The following is a 23,723-nucleotide window of genomic DNA, read 5'->3' as shown; positions in this document are numbered from 1 at the left end:
TATTTAAGAAAGTTATTAAAATTTTAAAAACTTATAAAAAACTAAGTCCATTTATAAGTAAACTGTGGAAAAATTGGATTTTTTTTTTAAATTTTAAAAACTTTAACCACAGAGTGAATGTTATGTTTCCTGGCAGAAAAAACTAAGTCCATTTATATGTAAAATACGGAAAAAATGGAATTCTTATTTTTTACATTTATATTTGGATACTATCTTATGATCATAAACAAGCTTCTGTCCAAGTTTGGTAGAAATCAAGGATAGTTTAAGAAAGTTATTAAAATTTCAAAAACTTTAACCACAGAGTGAATATTTGTGGACAATGCCGAAGACGAACATAACGACGCTGACTACGGATGTAGAATTGCTAAAGTCAAAGGCTCGACAAAAAGAAGATGTGGTATGATTGCCAATGAGTCAACTCTTCACAAGAGATCAAATGATATATATGAACAACTATAGGTCACTGTACTACTTTCAACAATGATACAGGGATGTGGAAATGCTATGCCCGACTCGCCCGACTCGTACCTTTGAACAAGGAATTGTATATTTAAAAGGAATGGAAACGCGGCTCGAGATCAATCGGGATACCAACAGCGCACCCGCAGAGCTATAAACCATGTCTGGCTCAGGCGGAAGTATGATGAATAATATAAAAAATCATGACGGAGTTCCATTTCCTGTCATATAAATCGGTCTTTTAATTCACGGGGTCATCTTGCTTGAGACGATATAAATGAGAGAGAAACCCGAAATCAAGAATAAACTTTTATTCCTAGCAAAAAGTAAGGCCTTAGGTATCATTTTAATGCCTCATTAAACATACGTTTGTAATATTGTATTGAGTAAATTCTCATTAGAATAGACCTCGGTCTTGAAAATTGAGGGAGTTTCATCCGGATTACTAAACAAAAAATACTGTGTTTTGATTTTTTTCTAAAAACTTGAAAACTGCGAAGTGCAAAACAAAACAGTTGATATCATTATGAAGCTGAAACCTTATTCTATCGCTTAGGCTCTTTTTGAAGTTTCTTGTAACTTTTAAGAATTTTCTACGATTTTTCGAAATTTCAGTTTTGAGTTTCAATATTCTGTCAAAATATGTCTATCAATCTGGGAGTGCACTACGATTTCTTTATTATATTGGAAAGTAGAAAGAAAAAAGTGAGAAAATGAGATATCATTTTAAAGAAGGAATATTTTTCTACAGTTTGATCTAAATTACGAATGCTAAATGTAATTGGTACAATATATATGATTTTATTTCGAAACATGTTGAAAATTTGAAGTTGTGCGTCAACAAATACATCGACACTTTGTATTTTGGTATAAGTTAAATAACTACTTGAAATAGATGTGACATTGACATATAATTTAAAAGCTTAGTCTTTTTTCTACCGCATAGTGTTGGTTTTATGAAAATGGTGATAAAAACGAATTAGCTATGATTTTTCAAAATCCCATGTTTATAGTTCACATTGACGCCATTTTGTTTGAAATAACAGACAAGATATATATAGAAGACACACGATTGGGATTTATTGTGCCTTTTTATATACCATGTACGATGATATGCATTTTTTTTTGTCAAATGCTGCTTTAGATACTAAATCGTTGTTTAGAATGCAGTTTGCCATTATAAAGCGTTGCCGCAAATTACCATACGAAACAGCAAAACTGTTCCTTCCTTTTTCTCCCAGAGCAGTAGTCTATAGGCCGCAAAAGTATTCCTTTGGTGTTAAAATAAATAAAATGCGAATGTGGGAAAGTTTTAACTGTTTCTAATTAGAAAATTTATTGCATCTCTGCATAATTTAGCATTAATTAACAGGTGAGCTCGACATTATTAATTTTTAACATCTTAAAAGTATGTAAGACCAGAGACAAATTAGCTTATCATTGATACATGATATATTATACCTGCAAATTGGAACATCCTGCATGCCGTTGTTTATTATAACACCTGTAATCTGAGTTCTTTTATCTAGATAATATACTGCAGTTGTTAAAATTTTCCTTCCTTCATAATAATTTATTAACTTCTTTCTTTAACAGTCATTTAGTTACATTTTTAAAATGTTCTTTATTTTGCATGAAAACTTTTTAACACTCGTAAAATGTCCGATATCATCTGATTATGACATACCTTCATGAAATAATACGATACAAAAAAATTGAATAATAAGTTTTTTATTACTAACTTTGCATGTGGTTGTATTGTTATATTTTTTTTCTTGGATTAATTTATTTTTCGTTTCATGATTTATCTCTTACATGTGTAGCTACTTTACCACGTTCGTACTACACAATGTAAGTACCGTTACTCTACAATAGAATGTGTATTTCGAATTATCTTCAAAAATAACAATAATATGATTTATTTTACGCCAAGCAAATTGAAACAGAATGCCCCTTAGAATGATGTTTTAGTCATTATTTTTTATTACAGAAACATGCCTATTAAGAAGAAAAAAATATCATTGTCAAGTTAGATAACTAGTGTCAGATTAAATGACCACGTTCGATAACTTCTATCAGATAAGTAATGAGCCAGTTAGAGCGATGGGGTGTAATTAACACCCGGTCAAAGCAAGAGATGCATCATAATATTTTCTTTGAAGTCGGCCGCGTTTCCATTCCTTTTAAATACAATTCCTTGCTTTGAACAACCGGACAAGTAATTTTTTTTGTCTTGGTTGCCCGTGGACAAGTAAAAAAATATACAAGACAAAGTTGAAATCCAACAAAAATATAGAATAATTTTCACAACATATCAAGATGTTTAATTTATTTAAAAGAAACCAATGGTCAGCAAGTAAAAACATCAATGTTCATGACAATAAATATTGTATAATAACGGAATTACCAAAATAAATTAAAATAAGTATGCGAACCCAAGTCGCGTAACATTGCATTGGCTTTGTCCGTTGACCCGGGATCGTAAATTACGTTTTATCCATCATTCACCGGAAGTGTCATTTCTTAACATTTTGTATCGATATTCAGATTGATAAATACTTAATAAACCACCGGATAAGCAAGACAAAAAGAGTAATGAGTCGAGTAGAAAACTTAAACGCAAATGGAGGACAAGCACCATTAAAAAAAATAATTCGGAAGCGAGAATTTCAGACATCGTGGATATCAGATTGGCCCTGGCTATCTAGGATGGGAAATACATAAATGTTTTGTCTTATTTAAAGATGAAAGGTCAACATTATTTGTTGTCAAAGTGGTAAATAGAAGGGACGATTTTATTGCCAATCAAGACAATTATCAAGAAAAAAACAAGTGTGTCAGTTGAAAGAAACTCCAAAAAAAACAATTGTTTATCTATAAATTAGTTTCCATTTCTTTACTCACTGTCATCAAAATTATTATATGTACATGTACCTACTGGCTACAATTTTTATTCAAAAACTGCTGCAAAATTGTCCTTTTCATGTCATTTCAATGGTTGGTTTGATGTTGGGTTTCTGTCCCATTGATGTTAACCAATTTCCTACTTTCCTAAATTTTTACAAATATAATCAAATGGATTTCATTTGTTTGTGATGCAAAACAGTTCTAAGAATCATATATAAGGCTTAGCTAACAATGGAATACTTCAATATTTATTGGGACCATCAGGGCAAGTAACTTATTTTCCGGACAAGTAAAATTTACAGTTTTACTTGCCCAGGGACAAGTGCTCACAACAAATATTTCCACACCCCTGTGATAAAACCCACACATTTATCATTTACAAAAAGTCTTATAAAAAAAGGGCTGCTGACATTTCAAATTTCTACATGTAATTCATATTATGTTTTTTGTACATTAAGGTTAACTTATGTTTCACTATAATCTTCAATGTTTCTGATTGTTCAGCAGTCTATTATCAAAACTCAGATGTTTGAATTTGATCATATATTCTTGGTCCAATACAATAGCTGTACAGTAATTATTATTTGTCCAATACAATAGCTGTACAGTAATTATTATTTGTCCAATACAATAGCTGTACAGTAATTATTATTTGTCCAATACAATAGCTGTACAGTAATTATTATTTGTCCAATACAATAGCTGTAAAGTAATTATTATTTGTCCAATACAATAGCTGTACAGTAATTATTATTTGTCCAATACAATAGCTGTACAGTAATTATTTTTTGTCCAATACAATAGCTGTACAGTAATTATTATTTGTCCAATACAATAGCTGTACAGTAATTATTATTTGTCCAATACAATAGCTGTACAGTAATTATTATTTGTCCAATACAAAAGCTGTACAGTAATTATGATTTGTCCAATACAATAGCTGTACAGTAATTATGATTTGTCCAATACAATAGCTGTACAGTAATTATTATTTGTCCAATACAAAAGCTGTACAGTAATTATGATTTGTCCAATACAATAGCTGTACAGTAATTATGATTTGTCCAATACAATAGCTGTACAGTAATTATGATTTGTCCAATACAATAGCTGTACAGTAATTATTATTTGTCCAATACAATAGCTGTACAGTAATTATTATGGATTTCATGGGTATCGGTAACTATAAATTTTTCTATGCAATGTTAATAATGTAGTAACAATGTTTTAAAGGTTCAAATACAAATTATTGAAAATCCATGAAATCAAATATTCTAAAAAATACAGTTTTTATGAAAATTTGTGCATGTTCCTATGAAAATAAATGAATTCACATTGGTTACACCTTCCTTATTGCTCTGCACAAGTAACATTTTAATAAGTCATATTATGACATTTATATAATATATTTGGTATTTATTTTTGAATAATTACAATGATTTTATAATTTTTTCATTCAGTCTAAGACCAGATAACCAAGTGTATTTTGTTTACGTTGTGGATATGATGTATTAGATTGTATGTGCATGGAGAGTTCATAAACAACATGCTCAAACTAGATGAACTGATCTGTGCAGGAAAGAACGAAGAAGGAAATCCCTGCAAACGACAGCTGGCAAAAGATATGAAGTTTTGTCCAGAATGTGGTACACCAGTCAAAAAAAAAGGTAAGTGGTCAATATTGTTTATTTTTATTTAAAAATTGTATGAAAAAAAAAATGAAAGCATGATAATTCTGTTTATTTATATACTGACCTACATTGTAATAGAATAAACTGATTTGAATAAATGCAAAAATATTTTGTGGGAGATGGCTTGCAAATGGTCAAATCGATCCACAAGTTGTTGGATTCTTTTTAGTTTGCATTCATAATTTCTAGTCATCATTATCTTTTTTTCTGTTTTTTGAGTGTAGAATATCCACAAAAACTTATATAGCTTAAATAGCTTAAATAGGATCTATGCAAACCTTAATTTCCTTTCAATACTGTAAACCAATTTATTTTTCACAGATTTTTTATTCTTATTAAACTTTTGTCTCTTCTGAAAAAACATAAATTGATATACTACAGCATTATACTAATTAACCTACAGAAGTACAGAAAGTTCCTTTTTTACACAGGTGGCCAGAGTGTATCTGGAGCGAGTCCACAGCTACCAGAACAGTCTACTGAAGACTCGCAGGCAAATGATTCAAGTGACGATGAAGACAATGGTCAGGGGGGTGCTGGTGACCATAACATTACAGGGTCAGGTAATTCAGTTAATACCATTAAACAATTATGTTGCTTTGTAAACTGGAAATATTCCAGGTATCAAATATCTATGCATTCTCTTTCAAGTACACAAGCACTTCATTTTTGAGATTTTACGTTAGAAATCATTTTCAAGTGACATCAAATATAAAATTAAGAAGATGTGGTATGATAGGCAATGAGACAACATTCCTCAAGAGACCAAATGACACAGAATAGTATTGATTTTAGTTGAAATGATAGGACATTTTTTTAGTGGAAACTTGCTTTTTGTCCACTAACTGCATATATTCAAAATTATCCCTGCAACAAGTTATGTATATGCACGAACTATCAAGTAATCTAAAATCACACTGAAATTCCTTTCACATAAAAACAATTGTCACTTGCATTCATTTTGTAAAATAGGTATTTTGTGCCATTTACACAATAACTTGACAGTGGCAGATTTTGAATTGACTGCAATGGAAAATTTAAGATTGATTGTTGGTGTTTTAACACCACTTTTAAGCACCCAACTTAGGCTATTTTGTGGCAGTCAGTTTTTCAGTAGAGGAAGACGGAGTGCCCGGAGAAAACCACGATCTTTGATAGGAAAACTAACAATCCTAGTCAATTAAGATTATCGTCGAGTGCACCCTCACAAGAGGGGCTGGAACTAACAACCTCTGTGTTGACTGGCTAGTGATCACAGTAGTAACTACTTAGACCACTCAGCCACCGGAGCCCCCGAAAGAATTAAGGCTCACAGTCAAGTCACAGTAATTATCTACTGTATAAGTACAGGAAAGGAATTAATTTAGTTTTACTCTTGTTTTTGTCAGGTTCAGCTGTAACTTTAGACCAGACTCAATATGCACGATGTAGATTTGTAGTAGATGATGTGTTGACTAGAATAATGAGAGAGTATATGGAACAGTCTGCATTACCTCCAGAAATAATAGAACGCACCATTATGAAATACAAAACTTTCAAGGATCGCCTTTCTCAAAAAGAAATGTCCATTATACAGACTTTGCCGACAGAAGGATTCAAACATTTTGAGATTAGTTTAATGTACAAAATAGCCAGAAATAAACGTTTTTCGATGCTAATTCCAGACAAACCAACAAGAGATTGGGGATCTGACCCTCAACATAATGAAACAACAATTGGAGACAATATTGAACGTATACGAATATGTAGAAATAAAACCTCCCACAAGGCCTATCCATCATTACAAGAAAAAGAGTTTAATAACTTGTTTACCACCTTTATAGACATTGCAAAAAGAGCCAAAGAACACCTGCAAACTGAAAACTTTGAAGACAGTATATTGCAGTACAAAACCTGTTCTCTTGATAAAGATATGGAAGAAAGGTTAAAAAAGTATATACAGCAAATCAAAAGCTTAAAAAGTATGTAGTAATTTAAATACATAATAAATACCAGGGTTTTCGATATCACAAACTAGTCAAAACATTTACTAAATTTTATCATCGGTATAAAGACATCATTCGTAAATATAGCTCAACATGCAGACTTCTAATACGTTCAGGTATTTCACATCCAATTTTTATGGAAATATTCTTTATAAAGCACAAAGGTGTCAGTATTCACCTCAGAAACTTACAAAACCTTTGAATAGACTTATTAAGAAGGGATATAATTACGATACTGTTGTCAAGTCATTAAAGATTGCATATTTTGGCGTTAATATTGAGTCACTGATAAGGTCTTTGCATCGGAACTAAACACATTTATTCTAACAGTTATTGGCATGACACGGGTTATGTTCTTCTCATATATGTTATGATGGTATGATACTTAACCCCTAACAGGACAGTGATATTGTTTGCCTCAAATTACAGCCGAAATTCGGCCTTTTCCCCTAGAGAAAATTCCCAATTACCAAAACAAATGGCTCAAAATTCCTCCCAAAAAGTTTTACATTTTCCCAAAACAGTGATGGCATTAGTAGTAATGTTTGTAATTTTCGTATTCATGTTCTTATTTTGATATTAGAAAGCACTTTTGAGATCCAGTTTTCTGATCAGAATCATCATCGTGTTTGTAACACCTGTGGTTTTCAATGCATTAAGTACCATGATTGTTTTGGTTTCTTTCCCCCCTCCAAAAAGTACCTTTCAGGTTTGAAAATGTCTGACTACCAAAATATGCATGAAAAAACAGTGCAAAAGAGACAGCAAAGGTCAGCATAAAATCGGAGATGTGTTAAGAATAAAAAATACAAATTTCCCAATTTCAATAAAAAATATGCATTTTTCCCAATAAAAAACGGTAGAGGTAGTTTCGAAAAAAGACAACAATATCACTGCAGGAAGGATTGTGCCTGATGTTCATATGATGAAATCATAATCTTTCAGTCAGTTTAATTGAAGTCTGGAGCTGGCATGTCAGTTAACTGCTAGTAGTCTGTTGTTATTTATGTATTATTGTCATTTTGTTTATTTTCTTTGGTTACATCTTCTGACATCAGACTCGGACTTCTCTTGAACTGAATTTTAATGTGCGTATTGTTATGCGTTTACTTTTCTACATTGGTTAGAGGTATAGGGGGAGGGTTGAGATCTCACAAACATGTTTAACCCCGCCGCATTTTTGCGCCTGTCCCAAGTCAGGAGCCTCTGGCCTTTGTTAGTCTTGTATTATTTTAATTTTAGTTTCTTGTGTACAATTTGGAAATTAGTATGGCGTTCATTATCACTGGACTAGTATATATTTGTTTAGGGGCCAGCTGAGGGACGCCTCCGGGTGCGGGAATTTCTCGCTACATTGAAGACCTGTTGGTGACCCTCTGCTGTTGTTTTTTGTTTTTTATTTGGTCGGGTTGTTGTCTCTTTGACACATTCCCCATTTCCATTCTCAATTTTATAAGAACATGTTCAAATTTTTTGTCTCCCTTGTAAGGAAAGTAACAAAATGTAAGACATAGGGATTACTATCAAGCGATGTTGTAAACTATCATATAAAGCCTTAATTATAATTCAGAAGGTACAATACCTTAATGAACTTTTGAACTGAGTTTGACTGTGCATATTGCTATTTGTTTGTTTATTCAACATTGGCTAGAGGTATAAGGGGGAGGGTTGAGATCTCAATAAACATGTTTAACCCTGCAGCATTTTTGCGCCTGTCCTACTTGAGGAGACTCTGGCCTTTGTTTAGTTCATTTATATGTTTTGGAGTTTAGTATGATGTCCATTTCACTAAACTAGTACACATTTTTATTTAGGGGCCAGCTGAAGCCTGCCTTTGGGTGCCAGATTTTCTTGATGTGTTGAACACCAATTGATGGCCTTTCGGCTGTTTTTATTTTCTGCTTTATGGTTGGGTTGTTGTCTCTTTGACACATTCCCCATTGCGATTCTCAATTTTATTCATCTGACCTTTCATCTGACCTTGACTTAATTTTCATGGTTCATTTGGTTACTGCAATGTTTTCATTATAAAGTGTTTCTCAAATGCTATAAGTGATAGGTTAATTCTATTTGGTGTATGTCTTTCAGAGTACATCTGACCTTGAACTCATTTGCATGGCTCATTTGTTAATATTAGGTTTGCATGGTAAGGTCTGTTCCTCATGTACTATATTTATAGGGTCAACTATATTTTGTGTATGCAATGATTGTATTGTGGACATGTCTGACAGCACTCCAGCTTCCCTTACCAATAAAAACTGGGTGCCAGATTTTTTAATGGCCCTTCATGTCTTTTCCCTGTAATGAATTGTTCAACAAATGCTTTTGAAATAACATGTTGGTACTGAGGAAAAAATGATTTTGAATTTTGATAATTTTAATATAAAAAAGAAGATGTGGTATGATTGCCAATGAGACAACTCTCCACAAGAGACCAAAATGACACAGAGATTAACAACTGATGATTCATTGACAACTGATGATTTTCACTTTTGCCATTAAGGAGTTATGATCTTTGGAAGATTGAAAAATAGGCACAAGATGTGGCAGAAGCCTTAAAGTGCCTTCAAAAATACAGAAAATCTGGTTTGCTGTCAATTTAACTGCTCATTTCTTATCTTTCTTTACAGAACTGTTAGACACTGTGCTAAACAACTTGCATCTTAAAGTTTACATTGATCAATTATCTCAGGCTACTGTTGAAGACATACGCCATAAGGGTACAGCTGAAGGTAATTAAAACAAGGGATCCCTTGGTACATTGCTGGATTTCTTTTGCTTATATATGCAAAATGAATCTAAGAAATGTATAAAGCTGCTACTATTGTTAGTTGACAAAAGTTTTTATGGCCCTGCTGTAACAGAGGGGGCTAAAAGTGTTACCCAGGTACCTCCGTCACGTCTGTCCGTATGTCCGTCCAAAACGCCCCAAAATTGGTTTCTATTCTCTAGTTACTGCAAAAAAATATAATAAAACTTACACACAATGCACATTATCATAAAACAAAGTTGATGTTCAAAATTGGATGGCGTCACCTTAACTGTTCATGAGTAATGCTCCTTTATAAACATAAAAGTTGCTAAATCTGTCGTTTCCATTCTCTAACTTTAGTTTGCCTCAACCAAATGTTATGAAACTTATACACTATGCTTATTGCCACAAAATACAGATCAAGTTTGAATTTTGTTGGTGTCACTTCAACTGTTCTAGAGTTATGTCCCTTTACAAATGGAAAAGTTGGTGAATTTTTAGTTTCTGTTCTCTAACTTAAGTTTGCCTCAACCAAATGTTATGAAACTATACACAATTTTTTTACCACAAAACCCTGGTTCAAGTACAAAGATGTATAGCGTCACTTTTTTGGTAAGACTATATGGGACTGACTTGATATTAAAATCTTCCAAGGTTTATCACCATCTTTGAGATACATGTACACAACATATAGTGCATTGATCAGATATTCTTTACTGTCTATCCATGAACATTTCCTGAAATTTTTCAATGAAATATATGCTCAGATATTCAAGTCACAAAATAATGTTATACTTGTCAAGAAAATTACGCAACTTGTTCAGGGTGCAGGAATCTAATATCTGTTCTAAAAATATCAATGATGTAACTGTTAAAAGTCATTTTTAAAATTGGAGTTATCTTCCTTTGTCCATAATTGTAGTTGAATCAACAACAACCAATGCTTTATGAAGTGCAATGATCACTGAAAAATTTTCATCAATCTTTACCCTTTGGTGCTTACAAGCACTTTGATTAATTTTCTTCAGTTTTGTTCCTTAATAAATTTATATGATATGCAAGCAGGGGCATCATCTGTATCCCATTTGTGTCCATGTCCCATGGACACATTCCCCACTTACTTTTTTCATCATTTTATTGGTTTTCTTACCATAAATGGACATTTCGTCCCCGTATTATCTGTGTCTGACTTATGAAAAAGATGTCTTTTTATTTCAGGAGTGATGAAGTCTACCATAACAGTTACTGGGATAGAAAATGCACAAGAGAAAGCAGAGTTATTGAATTCACGTAAAAGTGAATTAGCAACTGAATCAATTTTATTCAACTGTGCAGATGAAGGTAGTCTACTGATATATGTGGACATTACAACCACTCTGTTCCAAAACCAGAATTTACTGTGCAGTCAGATAAAACATTTTATGCAACTTGTGTTTGAAGTTGCTGATCTGCAATGCTCAACTGGAGAATGCAATGCTTTCCTTTCTTTACTGGAAGGTTAGTTTTAATTATGATCGCTTGCAGCAAATATTGGTAAATCTGACACAAAAAGATGCCAACTCAGTATCACATATTAAGGAGTAATACCAACATTGTTTCCCCCTTTTAGTCTGTTAAATTTGCACTTTTTAAAAAATTGTGCAGAATTCATTTTTGTTGCATATAAAGAAATACTTTGAAAAGAAAAGATTGATTCTGTCCAGTACTATTGAAAAAAATTCATAGAACATTTCATTACATATAAGAAAATAACCATAACTACAGAAGTCAAACAACCAAATTTTCACCTTCTTTTCCTGCATACAAGCTTTAGTAACCAAAAGAAAGCTAAACTTTTTTTCTTTTTTAAATTAAAAAAATAACATCTTATTGGTGGTGAATAAAGAAGAACCATTTTGTTATTGCTTAATAGTGAAGTCGAACTATATACATGTCTGAATTATTTACATTAAAATATTTTTTCTTGTACAGAGAATTATGACACAGCATCAGAAGGAGACAACTCTAGTTTTTATGAACCATGCAGTAGTATCAACAATCTTGTCTTACATGTGGAAGTAAAGGAGGAAGCAATGATGACTGATGAGCTACTCTCACAAAATGTCCATGACTTTCTTGGAAATGTTGTAACCAAAATGAACGGTACACCAATCACTCAAGGAGAAGAAATTACAGCTATTATAGGAGTTGAGGGAACAGGTAAAGTATATGTGGTATTCAGCCTTATACTGCCTTAAGCATGTATTATAGGGGCCTGGGTGGCCAAGTGGTTTAAGTAGTGCATCTAAAGTAGTCACTAGTCTAACACTGAGGTTGTGAGTTCAAATCCCTCACATGGGAGGTGTGTTTAAAGCCAATCTTTATTGACTAGGATTGCCAGTTTTCTTGCTGCAGGTCCGTGGTTCGTTCCTGTTATTCAGGCTGCTCCACCAATAAAAACTGGTTGCAACCATACAGCTTATATTGCTGAAAGTGGCATTAAACACAAACAATCAATCTATAAACTTGGACTTGGACATGTGAAACATGTAAAACATGTTGAAAATAGTTGAATTGTGAATTGAGAGAGAGCCATGGTATATATTTTATCTTCCATGTGTTCTCATTTGGTTTCCTTAACAGTTGTTTAATGAATTGGTGTATTGAATTTTTCTTTATGAACCAGTGCAGGTTTGTTTACATTTTTCATCATAGTTTTCCCCCTTACACTTGTTCTGTGCTGTTGAAGCCAGTTTTCCTAGTTAAGATTGCTGCAAACAGGAAAATTTTGGCTATTTGAGTATGGGACGACAATAATCCAATAGCAGTACATTTATGAAGATTTTAATAGTATAAAGGATTTTCTTTTACAAGAAAGGTTATGTACACTTGTTTTATAGAAAAACTTAGCCAACATTTATTTAATTGTAAAACTAATCCATCAACTACAGAATATAATACAAATTATAACTTGTATTGAAATTGACTTTAAGGTTTTATACAAGGCAAGGAACCACTGATCTAGGCCAATTCATGAAGAAAATATAAGAAAGTACATTTGTAGAACATAATTAAAGCACAATAGTTCATTATCTGTTACTTTAGAAATGTATATGGTATTATGTTAGTTCAGGTATGAAATGAGGCTAAGTTGGGATCACTGTTGAACCCTTGTTGAATATTGTTTTGTACAACAGGAAAGTAGTGGTCAGTCTGGTGGATATGTGGGAAGGCTGATCCAGTTTTGTCCTTTCAAAAAGTTATAAATTTTTCAACCAATGCTTTTAAATATTAGGAAATGTTTTTACTAATGACAAAATAGAGGTCTAGTTAGATATTCATGAATTTCACTTTAATTTGTCATTTAGGAATAATGGACCTTGATTCATTTGAAAATGGCACCTCCAAATTGCTTTAATAATGACACTAATAATTCAAACATAAACCTGATTTTCTGTCATTTTGATGGTCTCTTTTTTTTGTAGTCAAATATTTTAAGCTTGTATGCCTGTGTGTAACTTCAAAGTTTTACTAATTCTTTAAACATATGAACAAGCTTTGTTGAATGTTTTTAATGTAGTAGCCATTCAGGATTCAATAATTTTCACATATTCCATTGTTATAATACAGATGGAGAACCTATTCTTTCTTTCTTTTTTTCTATCTTTTCCTTGGAGACTTTCACTAATAAACTAAAACTGAGATCAAACCTTTTAACTTTTTTCAGATTCATTTGGACAAATATGAATAATGTTCAAACTATTAGTTGGAATTTGATTAAGTTTTGATGCTCCACCTAGGGGCATTCTGTTTTTTAGTCTGTTTTGATTAGAAAATGTTTAAGGATTGCAGTTATTGATCGTACAGGTTTTCTATCCTTTATATTTAGTTGCATGTTTACACACAGGTGAAAATAAGATTAAAGTGGAATCAAGTCAGCAGACAGATAGCTTTAAAGAAGATAAATTTGATGAAGATACAAAAAAGAATGAAAACGCGTAAACAATACAGAGATGATGTAACAAGAAAATTTTCAAATGAAAAAGAAGAGACAAATTCTGCAACAGATTGTTCTGGCAGCGAGTTGTCTAGAAGTGGTTCTGAAAACGTTCCTATTGGTCAACACAAAAGGAAACAGTATAAAGATGGACATCAGAAAAGTATGAAATTGTTTGCAATCATCAAGCGCTTTTTAACACATGATCATCACCAATATTCAACTGAATCAAGTCTTGTTTCCTTTTATATTTTCAAACTATTGATTTCATACTCAATACTAATGGGTTATCCATTGGATAACTGCAACTGTATTGGAAAAAGATGTAAATGGCTTCCTCTGTCAAGTTTTCATATTTATGCTCAAACAAAGCAATCTTGAAAATAGTTAAATTTAAACAATGAAGAAGGCAAATTTCAGTAGTTTTAATGACTTAGAAGGTGTATAACTTATCATTTGGACCTTATTACTGGCAATTTTTTGTAATTCAGAGAAAATGAAAGTAACAGATAAAGGAGAATCTTCTGTCATCAAAGGAGAAAAGAGTGATGACAGGAAGAGAAAACAGAGCATGATTGGAGAAGGAAAAAGTATCATCAATTACCATTCATATCACAGCTCAACACACACAAATCTATGTTCAGTGGTTTTTCACTTTTTCTAACAATAATGATTATTTGTAGAAGATAACAAAATGAGGAAATAATTTGTTGGTGGTGTGCTTTGTTTCTTTCCTATTAGTTATTAAAAAAGCCAGTTGATTATTGTCTTCTTTCTCTGCACAAGTAATGTAAAATCAGTGTATTGTCTCTAACAAGCTTGTTGTGCTTCTCTTTCTATTGCTAGTTTGTTTCTTGTAAACCTTTCAGTAGATACAGATTCATTACAAATAGAAGAATATATATTTTAGGTCCCCTACCGACGATGTGGAAGGGGATTTTAGGTTAATTTACAATCCGTCCATCCATCTGTCCATCCGTCAGTGAGGCAAATCAGTTTTCCACACTTTTTTCTTTGTGCTTGAAGATATTGCTTTGATATTTATTCATGGCTCCGCAATAGTGGAGGGGGCATTAGATTTTACCCTTGTCCGTCTGTACTTAGTTAGAACCTATGTACGTCCATACGTCTGTACGTCCCAAAATTGGTTTCTCTAACATGAGTTTGTCTCAACCAAATTTTTTGAAACTTAAAGACAATGCTTATTACCATAAAACACAGATGCAGTTTGAAATTTGGTGATGTCAATTTAACTGTTCTTCAGTTATGCTCCTTTATGAACGGAAAAAAATGCAAAAGTTTTAGTTTCCGTTCTCTAACTTAAGTTTGACTCAACCGAATGTTATGAAACTTATACACAATGTTTATTACCACAAAATTCAAGATCAAGTACAAATTTGGGTAGCGTCACTTTTATCGTTCTTGAGTGATGTCCTTTTAAATGTTGTATACAAGCAGGGACATCATCTTTGTCCATGGGGACACATTCTCTGTTTATTTGTATATTGTTTTTATCATGATAAGTTAAAGATCAATTTTGACTTTGTTCTGGTCTGATAATTTTGTGCAGAGTTATGGTCCTTGGAATATTTTTAGAAAATTCACCCAAATATTCAGTTTTCAGCACTTTTTTCCGTCATGCTTGAAGATGTTGATTGTAATAATTTGTACATTATTTTTTCATGACAAATAACAGACTGAGTTCATATTTTGTTTTGGTCTAATGATTTTATGGTCCTTGGACTTAGAAAATTTACTTAAACAATCATTTTTCTACACTTTTTTATGTCATGCCTGAAGATATTGACTAGTTATTTTTTAAATAGTTTAATTACACCATGGCATGTTAAAGATCAAGTTAGCATTTTGTTCCAGTAAAACTAGTTTTGAAGGGGTAGGGGACTATGTATTGCCATGCAATACTCTCAGGATGCGTGTTGTTAATTATAAGTTATGTTTATTGGAAATGTATCAGTGGTCATACACTGATTGATTGGAGTGTTTTTTCCTGTATAAAGGTATGCAGATGTGCAGTTAAAATGGATCCCTTATTCGAAATGTCAAATATATCAGTGGGTTCACAATAGTACTATGTCAGGGTCAGTATTTTTCATCTATCAATTAGATATTTGTGTATTAAGCTGTTTTATTCTTTTGAATTAAAGCAAGATGTAAAATATTGTATATATGTGATGATTGATAAATATGTGAATGTGAATAATTTTACCATAAATTTATTTTTCATCTCAAAGTATGAATGGGTGTGTGTTATAAATCCCAGACAAACATGTTTACCCAAAATCCTATTCTGAAATTTTGACATAAGCTTGTTTATAACCACAAAACAGTATCCAGAGCAAAATTTTGAAAATATTTATGTTTATATTTCTGGAATTTGTTCATATGTTTTGCTGTTTTAACATAACCCATCTGTAACATGCCTTTCCAAAGTCAGAAGCCTGTTATTCTTTAAATGTTATTTATTGCTGTACTGCTTATTTTATTTTCCTATATTGTTTTGTTCCTAAATTCGGCCAATAGTCTTGTTTAAATGGTTTTACTTGTGATATTTCATTCAGGTAATTCATGATTACAAAATCTCTGAATTAATATTCTACCAGGAATACATCCATTCACTGCTATATGTCACTACAGACACCATTACAGCAAAAAAAAGTTAGGGAATATATACTTAAGAGGGTGCCAGAAAATCATCAGAAAAGGACAATTATTGTTGAGCCTGCAACTTTTGTTGCAGAAAGCTCGACATAGGGATAGTGATCCGGCGGCGGCTCACTTCTTAAAAGCTATATATTTTAGAAGGAAGAAGACCTGGATGCTTCATATTTTGTATATAGATGCCTCATGTTACGAAGTTTCTGTCAGTCACTTGTCCATTGTCCTTGACCTCATTTTCATGGTTCAGTGACCACTTGAAAAAAAGTTCAGATTTTTTGTAATGTTAAATTCTCTCTTACTGTAAGTAATAGGATAACTATATTTAGAATGTGCGTACCTTGCGAGGTCCTCATGCCCGTCAGACAGTTTTCACTTGACCTCGACCTCATTTCATGGATCAGTGAACAAGGTTAAGTTTTGGTGGTCAAGTCCATATCTCAGATACTATAAGCAATAGGTCTAGTATATTCGGTGTATGGAAGGACTGTAAGGTGTACATGTCCAACTGGCAGGTGTCATCTGACCTTGACCTCATTTTCATGGTTCAGTGGTTATAGTTAAGTTTTTGTGTTTTGGTCTGTTTTTCTCATACTTTATGCAATAGGTTTACTAAATTTGTTGTATGGAATGATTGTAAGGTGTACATGTCTAGCGGGCAGATGTCATCTGACCTGGACCTCATTTTCATGGTTCAGTGGTTATTGTTAAGTTTTTGAGTTTTGGTCTGTTTTTCTCATACTTTATGCAATAGGTTTACTATATTTGTTGTATGGAATGATTGTAAGGTGAACATGTCTAGCGGGCTGATGGCATCTGACCTTGACCTCATTTTCATGGTTGAGTGGTCAAAGTTAAGTTTTTGAGTTTTGGTCTTTTTATCTAATACTATATGTCATAGGTCAACTATATTTGGTGTATGGAAATATTTTATGATCTATATGTCAGTCGTGCAGGTTTTATTTAACCTTGACCTGGTTTTCACGGTTCATTGCTCAGTGTTAAGTTTTTGTGTTTTGGTCTATTTTCTTAAACTATAAGCAATAGGTCAACTATATTTGTTGTATGGAAGCATTGTTAGCTGTACATGTCTGCCTGGCATATGGTTCAACTGACCTTGACCTCATTTTCATGGTTCATGTTAAGTTTATGTGACAGTCGTAATAAAGCTTTATATTTAGGAGTATCAACATAATATCAATGATTAGTAAAGAAGGCGAGACATTTCAGTGTGTGCACTCTTGTCATTATATTGCTGATAAGCCGACATACCACATGTAAAATAAATTTTATGAAAATGTATTTATAATTCTTTATTCTTTCCCAGGTAAGAAGCTTAATTTTATTATATTTTTCCTTGTAAAGAAAGTTATTATTTCTTCTAAACTTTTTGGATATTTTTGAATCTTTAGTTAATTTTAATTGATTAATTGATTAATATAACTGGTAACATCTTTGTTTGTTTTTATTAGGGTTTCCACCTTTCCGTGTGGAAAGACCTATTGAATTTCCTCTGATTATTATTTTTTTTTTCTTCCACCTATTAGGGACCGTTCAATATTTATCAGATGGATGGGCCGGTGCAAAATGGGGTGGGGCAAGCACTTTTTTTGTGGAAATATTTGGATGGGCAAGAAGTTTTTTTTTAAATATTTAGTGGATGGGCCAGGACATATTTTATAGGAAAAATTTTGCTATCAATTTTATTGGTTTGTAGGATATTTCTTTTGCGGGCACTCAACAAACTGGTAGCTTGGCTCATTTCTGTCAATTTTAAGGATTTAATTAAGGAATAAAAAGCTAGAATTTTCTCTTCAGACTATCTTTTAAATTATTTTGACCTTATAGAATACCAAATTGTTTAATAGTTTGGTGTATTGCCGTAAAATTTATGGATTTAAGTAATAGGTAAGAAAAAAAAGCTCAAATTTTTAGATAAGGCTAAATTCAGATAGTGAACTTTAATTTTTTTTCTAACTTTTTTATATCAACTTGGATTTTCCTAAAACTCTACAGTTATCTCATTTGTATATTGATCTTATAGAAAGCCAGGTTGCTTGGTAGTTAGGTGTATTGCTGTTAGATTTATAGATTTAATTAATAGGTAAGAAAAAAAAGCTCAAATTTTAAGTTTAGGCTGAATTTAGATAGTCATCTTTGATTTTTTTTATAACTTTTTTAAATGAACATGGACTTTTATAAAACTCTACAGTTATTTCATTTAAATATTGATCTTACAGAATGCCAGGTTGATTGGTAGTTTGGTGTATTGCTGTCATTCTTATGGATTTAATAAAAAGGTTAAAAAAAAAGCTCAAATTTTCAGTTTAGGCTAAATCCAGATAGTCATCTTTAAAAAATTTTATAACTTTTTCAAATCAACGGATTTTCATAAAACTTTACAGCTATTACATTTATATATTGATCTTATAGAATGCCAGGTTGATTGGTAGTTTGGTGTATTTCTGTCATTCTTATGAATTTAATAAAAAGGTTAAAAAAAAGCTCAAATTTTCAGCTTAGGCTAAATCCAGATAGTCATCTTTCAATTTTTTTATAACTTTTTCAAATCAACATGGATTTTCATAAAACTTTACAGCTATTTCATTTATATATTGATCTTATAGAATGCCTAAATGTTTGGTAGTTTGGTGTGTTGCTGTCATTCTTATGGATTTAATAAAAAGGTTTAAGAAAAAGCTTAAATTTTCAGTTTTTGGTCATTTCAAGATAGTCATCTTTAATTTTTTTCAAACCTTTTTCAAATCAACTTGCATTTTCATAAAACTCTACTGCATTTATATTGATCTTACTGAATGCCAGGCTGTTTAGAACTTTGTTTTTTTGCTGTCATTTTATGAATTTAGTTAATAGGTTGAAAAAAAAGCTACAATTAGACTAAGTTCAGATGGTCACCTTTCATTTTTTTTATAACATTTTCAAATCAACTTAGATTTTCATATAACTGTACAGCTATCTCATTTATATATTGATCTTAAAGAATGCCAGGTTGTTTTATAGTTTTGTGTTAAGCTGTCAAATTTAGGGAATTAATTAATAGGCGAAAAAGGCTGTATCATTAAAGTCAAAAGCATGTCTGCCTATATTTGCTAAAAAATACCATATTAAATTTCTTTTTTGAAAAGTAGAATAGATAAAGGGAAATTGATATTTGAACTATAAACATGTTCTGTTATTAGGACAATAATTAGTAATATTAGTATATGATAATATGTTTACTAGTCCAAGAGTTATTGTCCCTTAATTTAAATTATTTCCTTAATTTTAAATCAATATTGTATTTGAGGCTGTACATATAAAATCAAATCTGTACATGTATATTCATACTGGTTTTGAAAATCAATAAAATGTATGGTTCTGATACACACATAGATATATACCTATAGAATTAACTAGCACATTTTAAAATTTTGTATAAAGTCTATTCTTTGATTTCAAGACATTAAAATTTAAAAACTTAAAAATAGAAAAAGAACCTAAATCATTTTTGATTGTCTTTATAGAGTTTTAGAGGGGCAAGGACTTTTTTTATAGATTTTTTAAGATGGGCAAGGACTTTTTTTTCAGAATTTAAAAGGATGGGCAATAACTTTTTTAATGAAACAATATTAAGAATGCACCGGCCCATCCATCTGATAAATATTGAACGGTTCTTAATTTTTTTCTTGCGGTGTAAAAATGTTTCAAAAGATGTCGCTTAGTTTTTTTTTAATATGATATCATACAGTCTATACGCTTTTGAAACTGACCCTGTTTAACCGAACACTTTTCTTTGTAAGAGTTATCTCCCCAAACACTTTTTTTCTTGTTATCAGATCTCCCCCGCAAATGTAAAAGAAAGCGACAAATTTATTTCTTCCAAATTGCTCGTTATATTCTCAGGATGTTAGGTTTTATTTTGACCGAAGCTTTACGAAGACCCCATATTTGAGTTATCCCCCCTTTTGTATTGAAATAAATTTGTAACTGGAAAACCATAAGTGATAGAGGACTAGGATCTTTTGATTTGAGGTCCTTGGTCCAAAACAAAGAAAATGAGGTCAAGGTCATGTTCAATTTTTTTATTTTGGCTTGTTATCTCTTAATTCAGAAATCATACAAGATATCAACAAAATATTTTCAGCCAATTGTTTGTTGTGACATGTCGTAACACGTAAATTTTACTTAAAAAGGTTATGCAATATTTAATGCAAGTTTTCCCCCTTTTATATCTAATATTAGTTGTATGGTAATATAACTCATTTACAATATAAAGTAGAGGCCTAGAGTCTTTTGATTTGAGGTCCTTGGTTGATGACCTTGAAATTGAGCTCAAGGTCATAGGTAAATTTAACGTTTTAGATTTTGACCTTTGCCTTTTCCTCTTATATATACATGATAAAGCCATGGGACTTTTTGCAAAAGGTTGCAAGCAATGTGACCTTGAAAAAGTCAACCGGAAGTGACCTTTTGTAAAACCGGAAGTTGCCATTTTTTGTACTAATTTTATGTAAAAGTATATAGAACCATCTATTTTTGGAATCAGTGTCAAGTAAACTATAAAAACATACCGGAAGTAACATCTTTTAAACCGGAAGTAAAAAATGATCTTCCTTATTTATATCTTTTTGTATAGAAACCATATATTTTTGGAATCAGCTATCAATAAGCTGTCTTTTGACGCTAAAATTAACATTTAAAACCAAATTTTAATATTTTCATATGAAAAAAATTCTTACTGGTGGAAAGACCATCAATGGTTCTCTGAACAATTGGTTTTTAATTATTTTTAATAATAATTTTACTATTATTATGATTATCAACATATATCTTTTAAACGCATTAAGTATTTACTATGCACCAGTTTAAACTATCGGTAGAAAGTATTAGTTTTGTTGATTAGTGTATTAAATGTATGGGAATGTACGAATAACACGTGTCTTCAGAGAACAAAGGAATTCACGTGGTACCTCGATATAGAGCTGTGCTCTAGTAGAAAATACATTGAATGCTTTATTACATTTATATTTATATATTAAGTGTTATTAGACTAGTTTTTATGTAGTCCTATACCCGTTAATTAGTTATTATTTTGTATTATTTTCTTATCTCATTTTTCCCTTATTGACCCTCAAGTTCACTTTGAATTGGTATCAGTGAAGAGTTTCCAAGATAAAAATAGATTACCGGAAATGTTCTAATGAACGTTCTGAGAAATAAAAACATCTTTGATTTGCGGAAATACATATATTGTTTTGTGAAAAGAAAGATTAGTTAATTAAATAAATGCTATGACAAGTTATTTAAATTAATTAATGAAGTTCGTTAAATGCGTAAACAGTATTTTAAGACCCATTAAAGTGAATGTTTAAGTTCAATTGACTCCTAGACATAACAGAGTTAAAGGAATGTATTAAGTAAATTATTCATCAAGTACAATCATATGGTAAAAACTTATTAACTATGACAGATATTATGTTATTTGAAAAAACTTGTAAAAGAACAGTATGTTAATTCTTAATCATTATATTGCTGATAAGCCGACATACCACATGTAAAATAAATATTATGAAAATGTATTTATAATTCTTTATTCTTTCCCAGGTACCAACCAGACACGGGTAACATTTTCTGTCACAAATTGATCAATTTGAAATACACATGCAAATTCAAACGGCCTTATTTCAACAAAAGTAAGACGAATAAGTTTGTGAACATGTTTTTTTATTGTGCTAATAAATTGTTTCTTGCTCTTCATATTCATATGTAAATAAACTCGTCATTGATACCAGGATTGGAATTTTATATTTGCGTGAGACGTAGTTGCGTGTACAAAAGTAAAAATTGAAGAGGACTGAGTACCAACAATTCCTAAACGTTATGCCATATTACTCAGGTAATCTATTCCTGAGATAGCAATGCCGTAGTATTTCAAAAATATAAAGTTCTGTAAACAGTTTATTTCTAATTATATAGGTTTGAGAGCTAAAGCTATGTCAGCAACTGGATCAGTTCGAGGATTTACTGAGTTTGACGATCTTTGTCGAGGCTGTCAAGGTTACTCGTACAACCTTGCGGGACTGTTTGATATATGTGATCATGACCAATTCAATCGACATAAACACGCAATTTCTTTTAAAGAAGCTTTCAAAAGATTGAAATTAAGAATAAAAGAATCTTTTAGCACTTTGGAAACACAGACTGAACGAAAAGTTACCGACTTTACAATTGGTAAGACTTTTGTAAAACAAAAACCGGGTGCCTACTTTAACCCCATGAAACCGACCACGTGGTCACTTGGAGGAGGAATAAATGGAAGATGGAAAGATTACAAGAATGAGGATTATGACGGTCTAATTGTGTTGGCATGCATTGAAAGGGATCTGATTCCACAACATACCAAAGAATGCAACAAGAGAGCAATTCTGATGGATAAGAAAACAATCGAAGCGAATCAGCAAAATTATGCTATAGCCCTGGAGCAAGCTTTGATACATTATTATGTATTGATAAAACCAGACGAAAGATTGCGAAATCAGTCATTCGATATAGGCAATTTGTCAAAGGAACCATACAAAGGAGGAATTGTGTATGTAGCGTATAAACTTGAGCCAGAACCTTCGTATTCTGTAAGTATGTGCTTCCCAGGTTTTGAGTATAGGTAAAATAACATGTGTGCCAATAAACAACTTGGACATCAAAATTAAACAGTGGAATATAAAATGAGTGAACAAGAAACTCCGAAAACTGTATATTAAAATCAAATTTTTTATGCCTCATTTTATGCTTCAACCGTTCAATCGATTCATTGGTTATGCAAAAAATCTCAGTTGATTATAGGCGACCAAAACATTAGAAAGTTAAATAAATAACTTAGATGTAATCGTGGTATTCTTGCATGTTATTCGATAATTGTCCAATTCAAATATGCTAATGCCTTCATGAATAAAACATGCAATATAAGATGTATGTCAGTGACACAGCAAATAATCGGTACAAAAATACCAAGCTAAAATATAGTAGTCAGTGCATCTTATTTAAGTTAACTTTTATTTTTCGTTCTTTGCGTTTTCAGTAGCACGTTGTATGCATATAACCGTTCAACAGTATATTGAATACATATCTATTTTTTTCCGACACATGCACACACGTTTGTTTACAGATTAACAGTATTGTCAATGTATATTGCTTACAATATAAGACAAACTTTTATTTGATTTACTTTTGTACGTTACAGGATGATGAATTCGAAGCAATTTCTAATCAAGGTAAGT

At 31.7% G+C, this 23,723-nt stretch overlaps 1 protein-coding gene across 2 annotated transcripts in view; it reads left to right on the top strand.

Annotated features, from left to right (window-relative positions):
* LOC143053910 (uncharacterized) overlaps nucleotides 1-23,723 on the top strand; it is a 40,313-nt gene that overhangs the window by 8,530 nt on the left and 8,060 nt on the right. Inside the window, exons 2-9 of one of the 2 annotated variants that reach the window (XM_076226706.1) lie at nucleotides 4,830-5,036; nucleotides 5,492-5,623; nucleotides 6,449-7,021; nucleotides 9,676-9,777; nucleotides 11,016-11,294; nucleotides 11,769-11,996; nucleotides 22,426-23,078; nucleotides 23,687-23,717. In XM_076226706.1, the coding sequence (XP_076082821.1) occupies nucleotides 4,916-5,036; nucleotides 5,492-5,623; nucleotides 6,449-7,021; nucleotides 9,676-9,777; nucleotides 11,016-11,294; nucleotides 11,769-11,996; nucleotides 22,426-23,078; nucleotides 23,687-23,717 (2,119 nt within the window). In that variant the 5' untranslated portion in view covers nucleotides 4,830-4,915. Of the gene's footprint in view, nucleotides 1-4,829; nucleotides 5,037-5,491; nucleotides 5,624-6,448; nucleotides 7,022-9,675; nucleotides 9,778-11,015; nucleotides 11,295-11,768; nucleotides 11,997-13,683; nucleotides 13,937-22,425; nucleotides 23,079-23,686; nucleotides 23,718-23,723 lie in introns of those variants that run through there. The other variant, XM_076226707.1, reaches the window with a different exon arrangement.

The sequence above is a fragment of the Mytilus galloprovincialis genome, chromosome 12 (genome assembly GCF_965363235.1).
Source record: "Mytilus galloprovincialis chromosome 12, xbMytGall1.hap1.1, whole genome shotgun sequence".
Classification (NCBI taxonomy): domain Eukaryota; kingdom Metazoa; phylum Mollusca; class Bivalvia; order Mytilida; family Mytilidae; genus Mytilus; species Mytilus galloprovincialis.
This window is presented reverse-complemented; position numbering and strand designations above follow the sequence as displayed.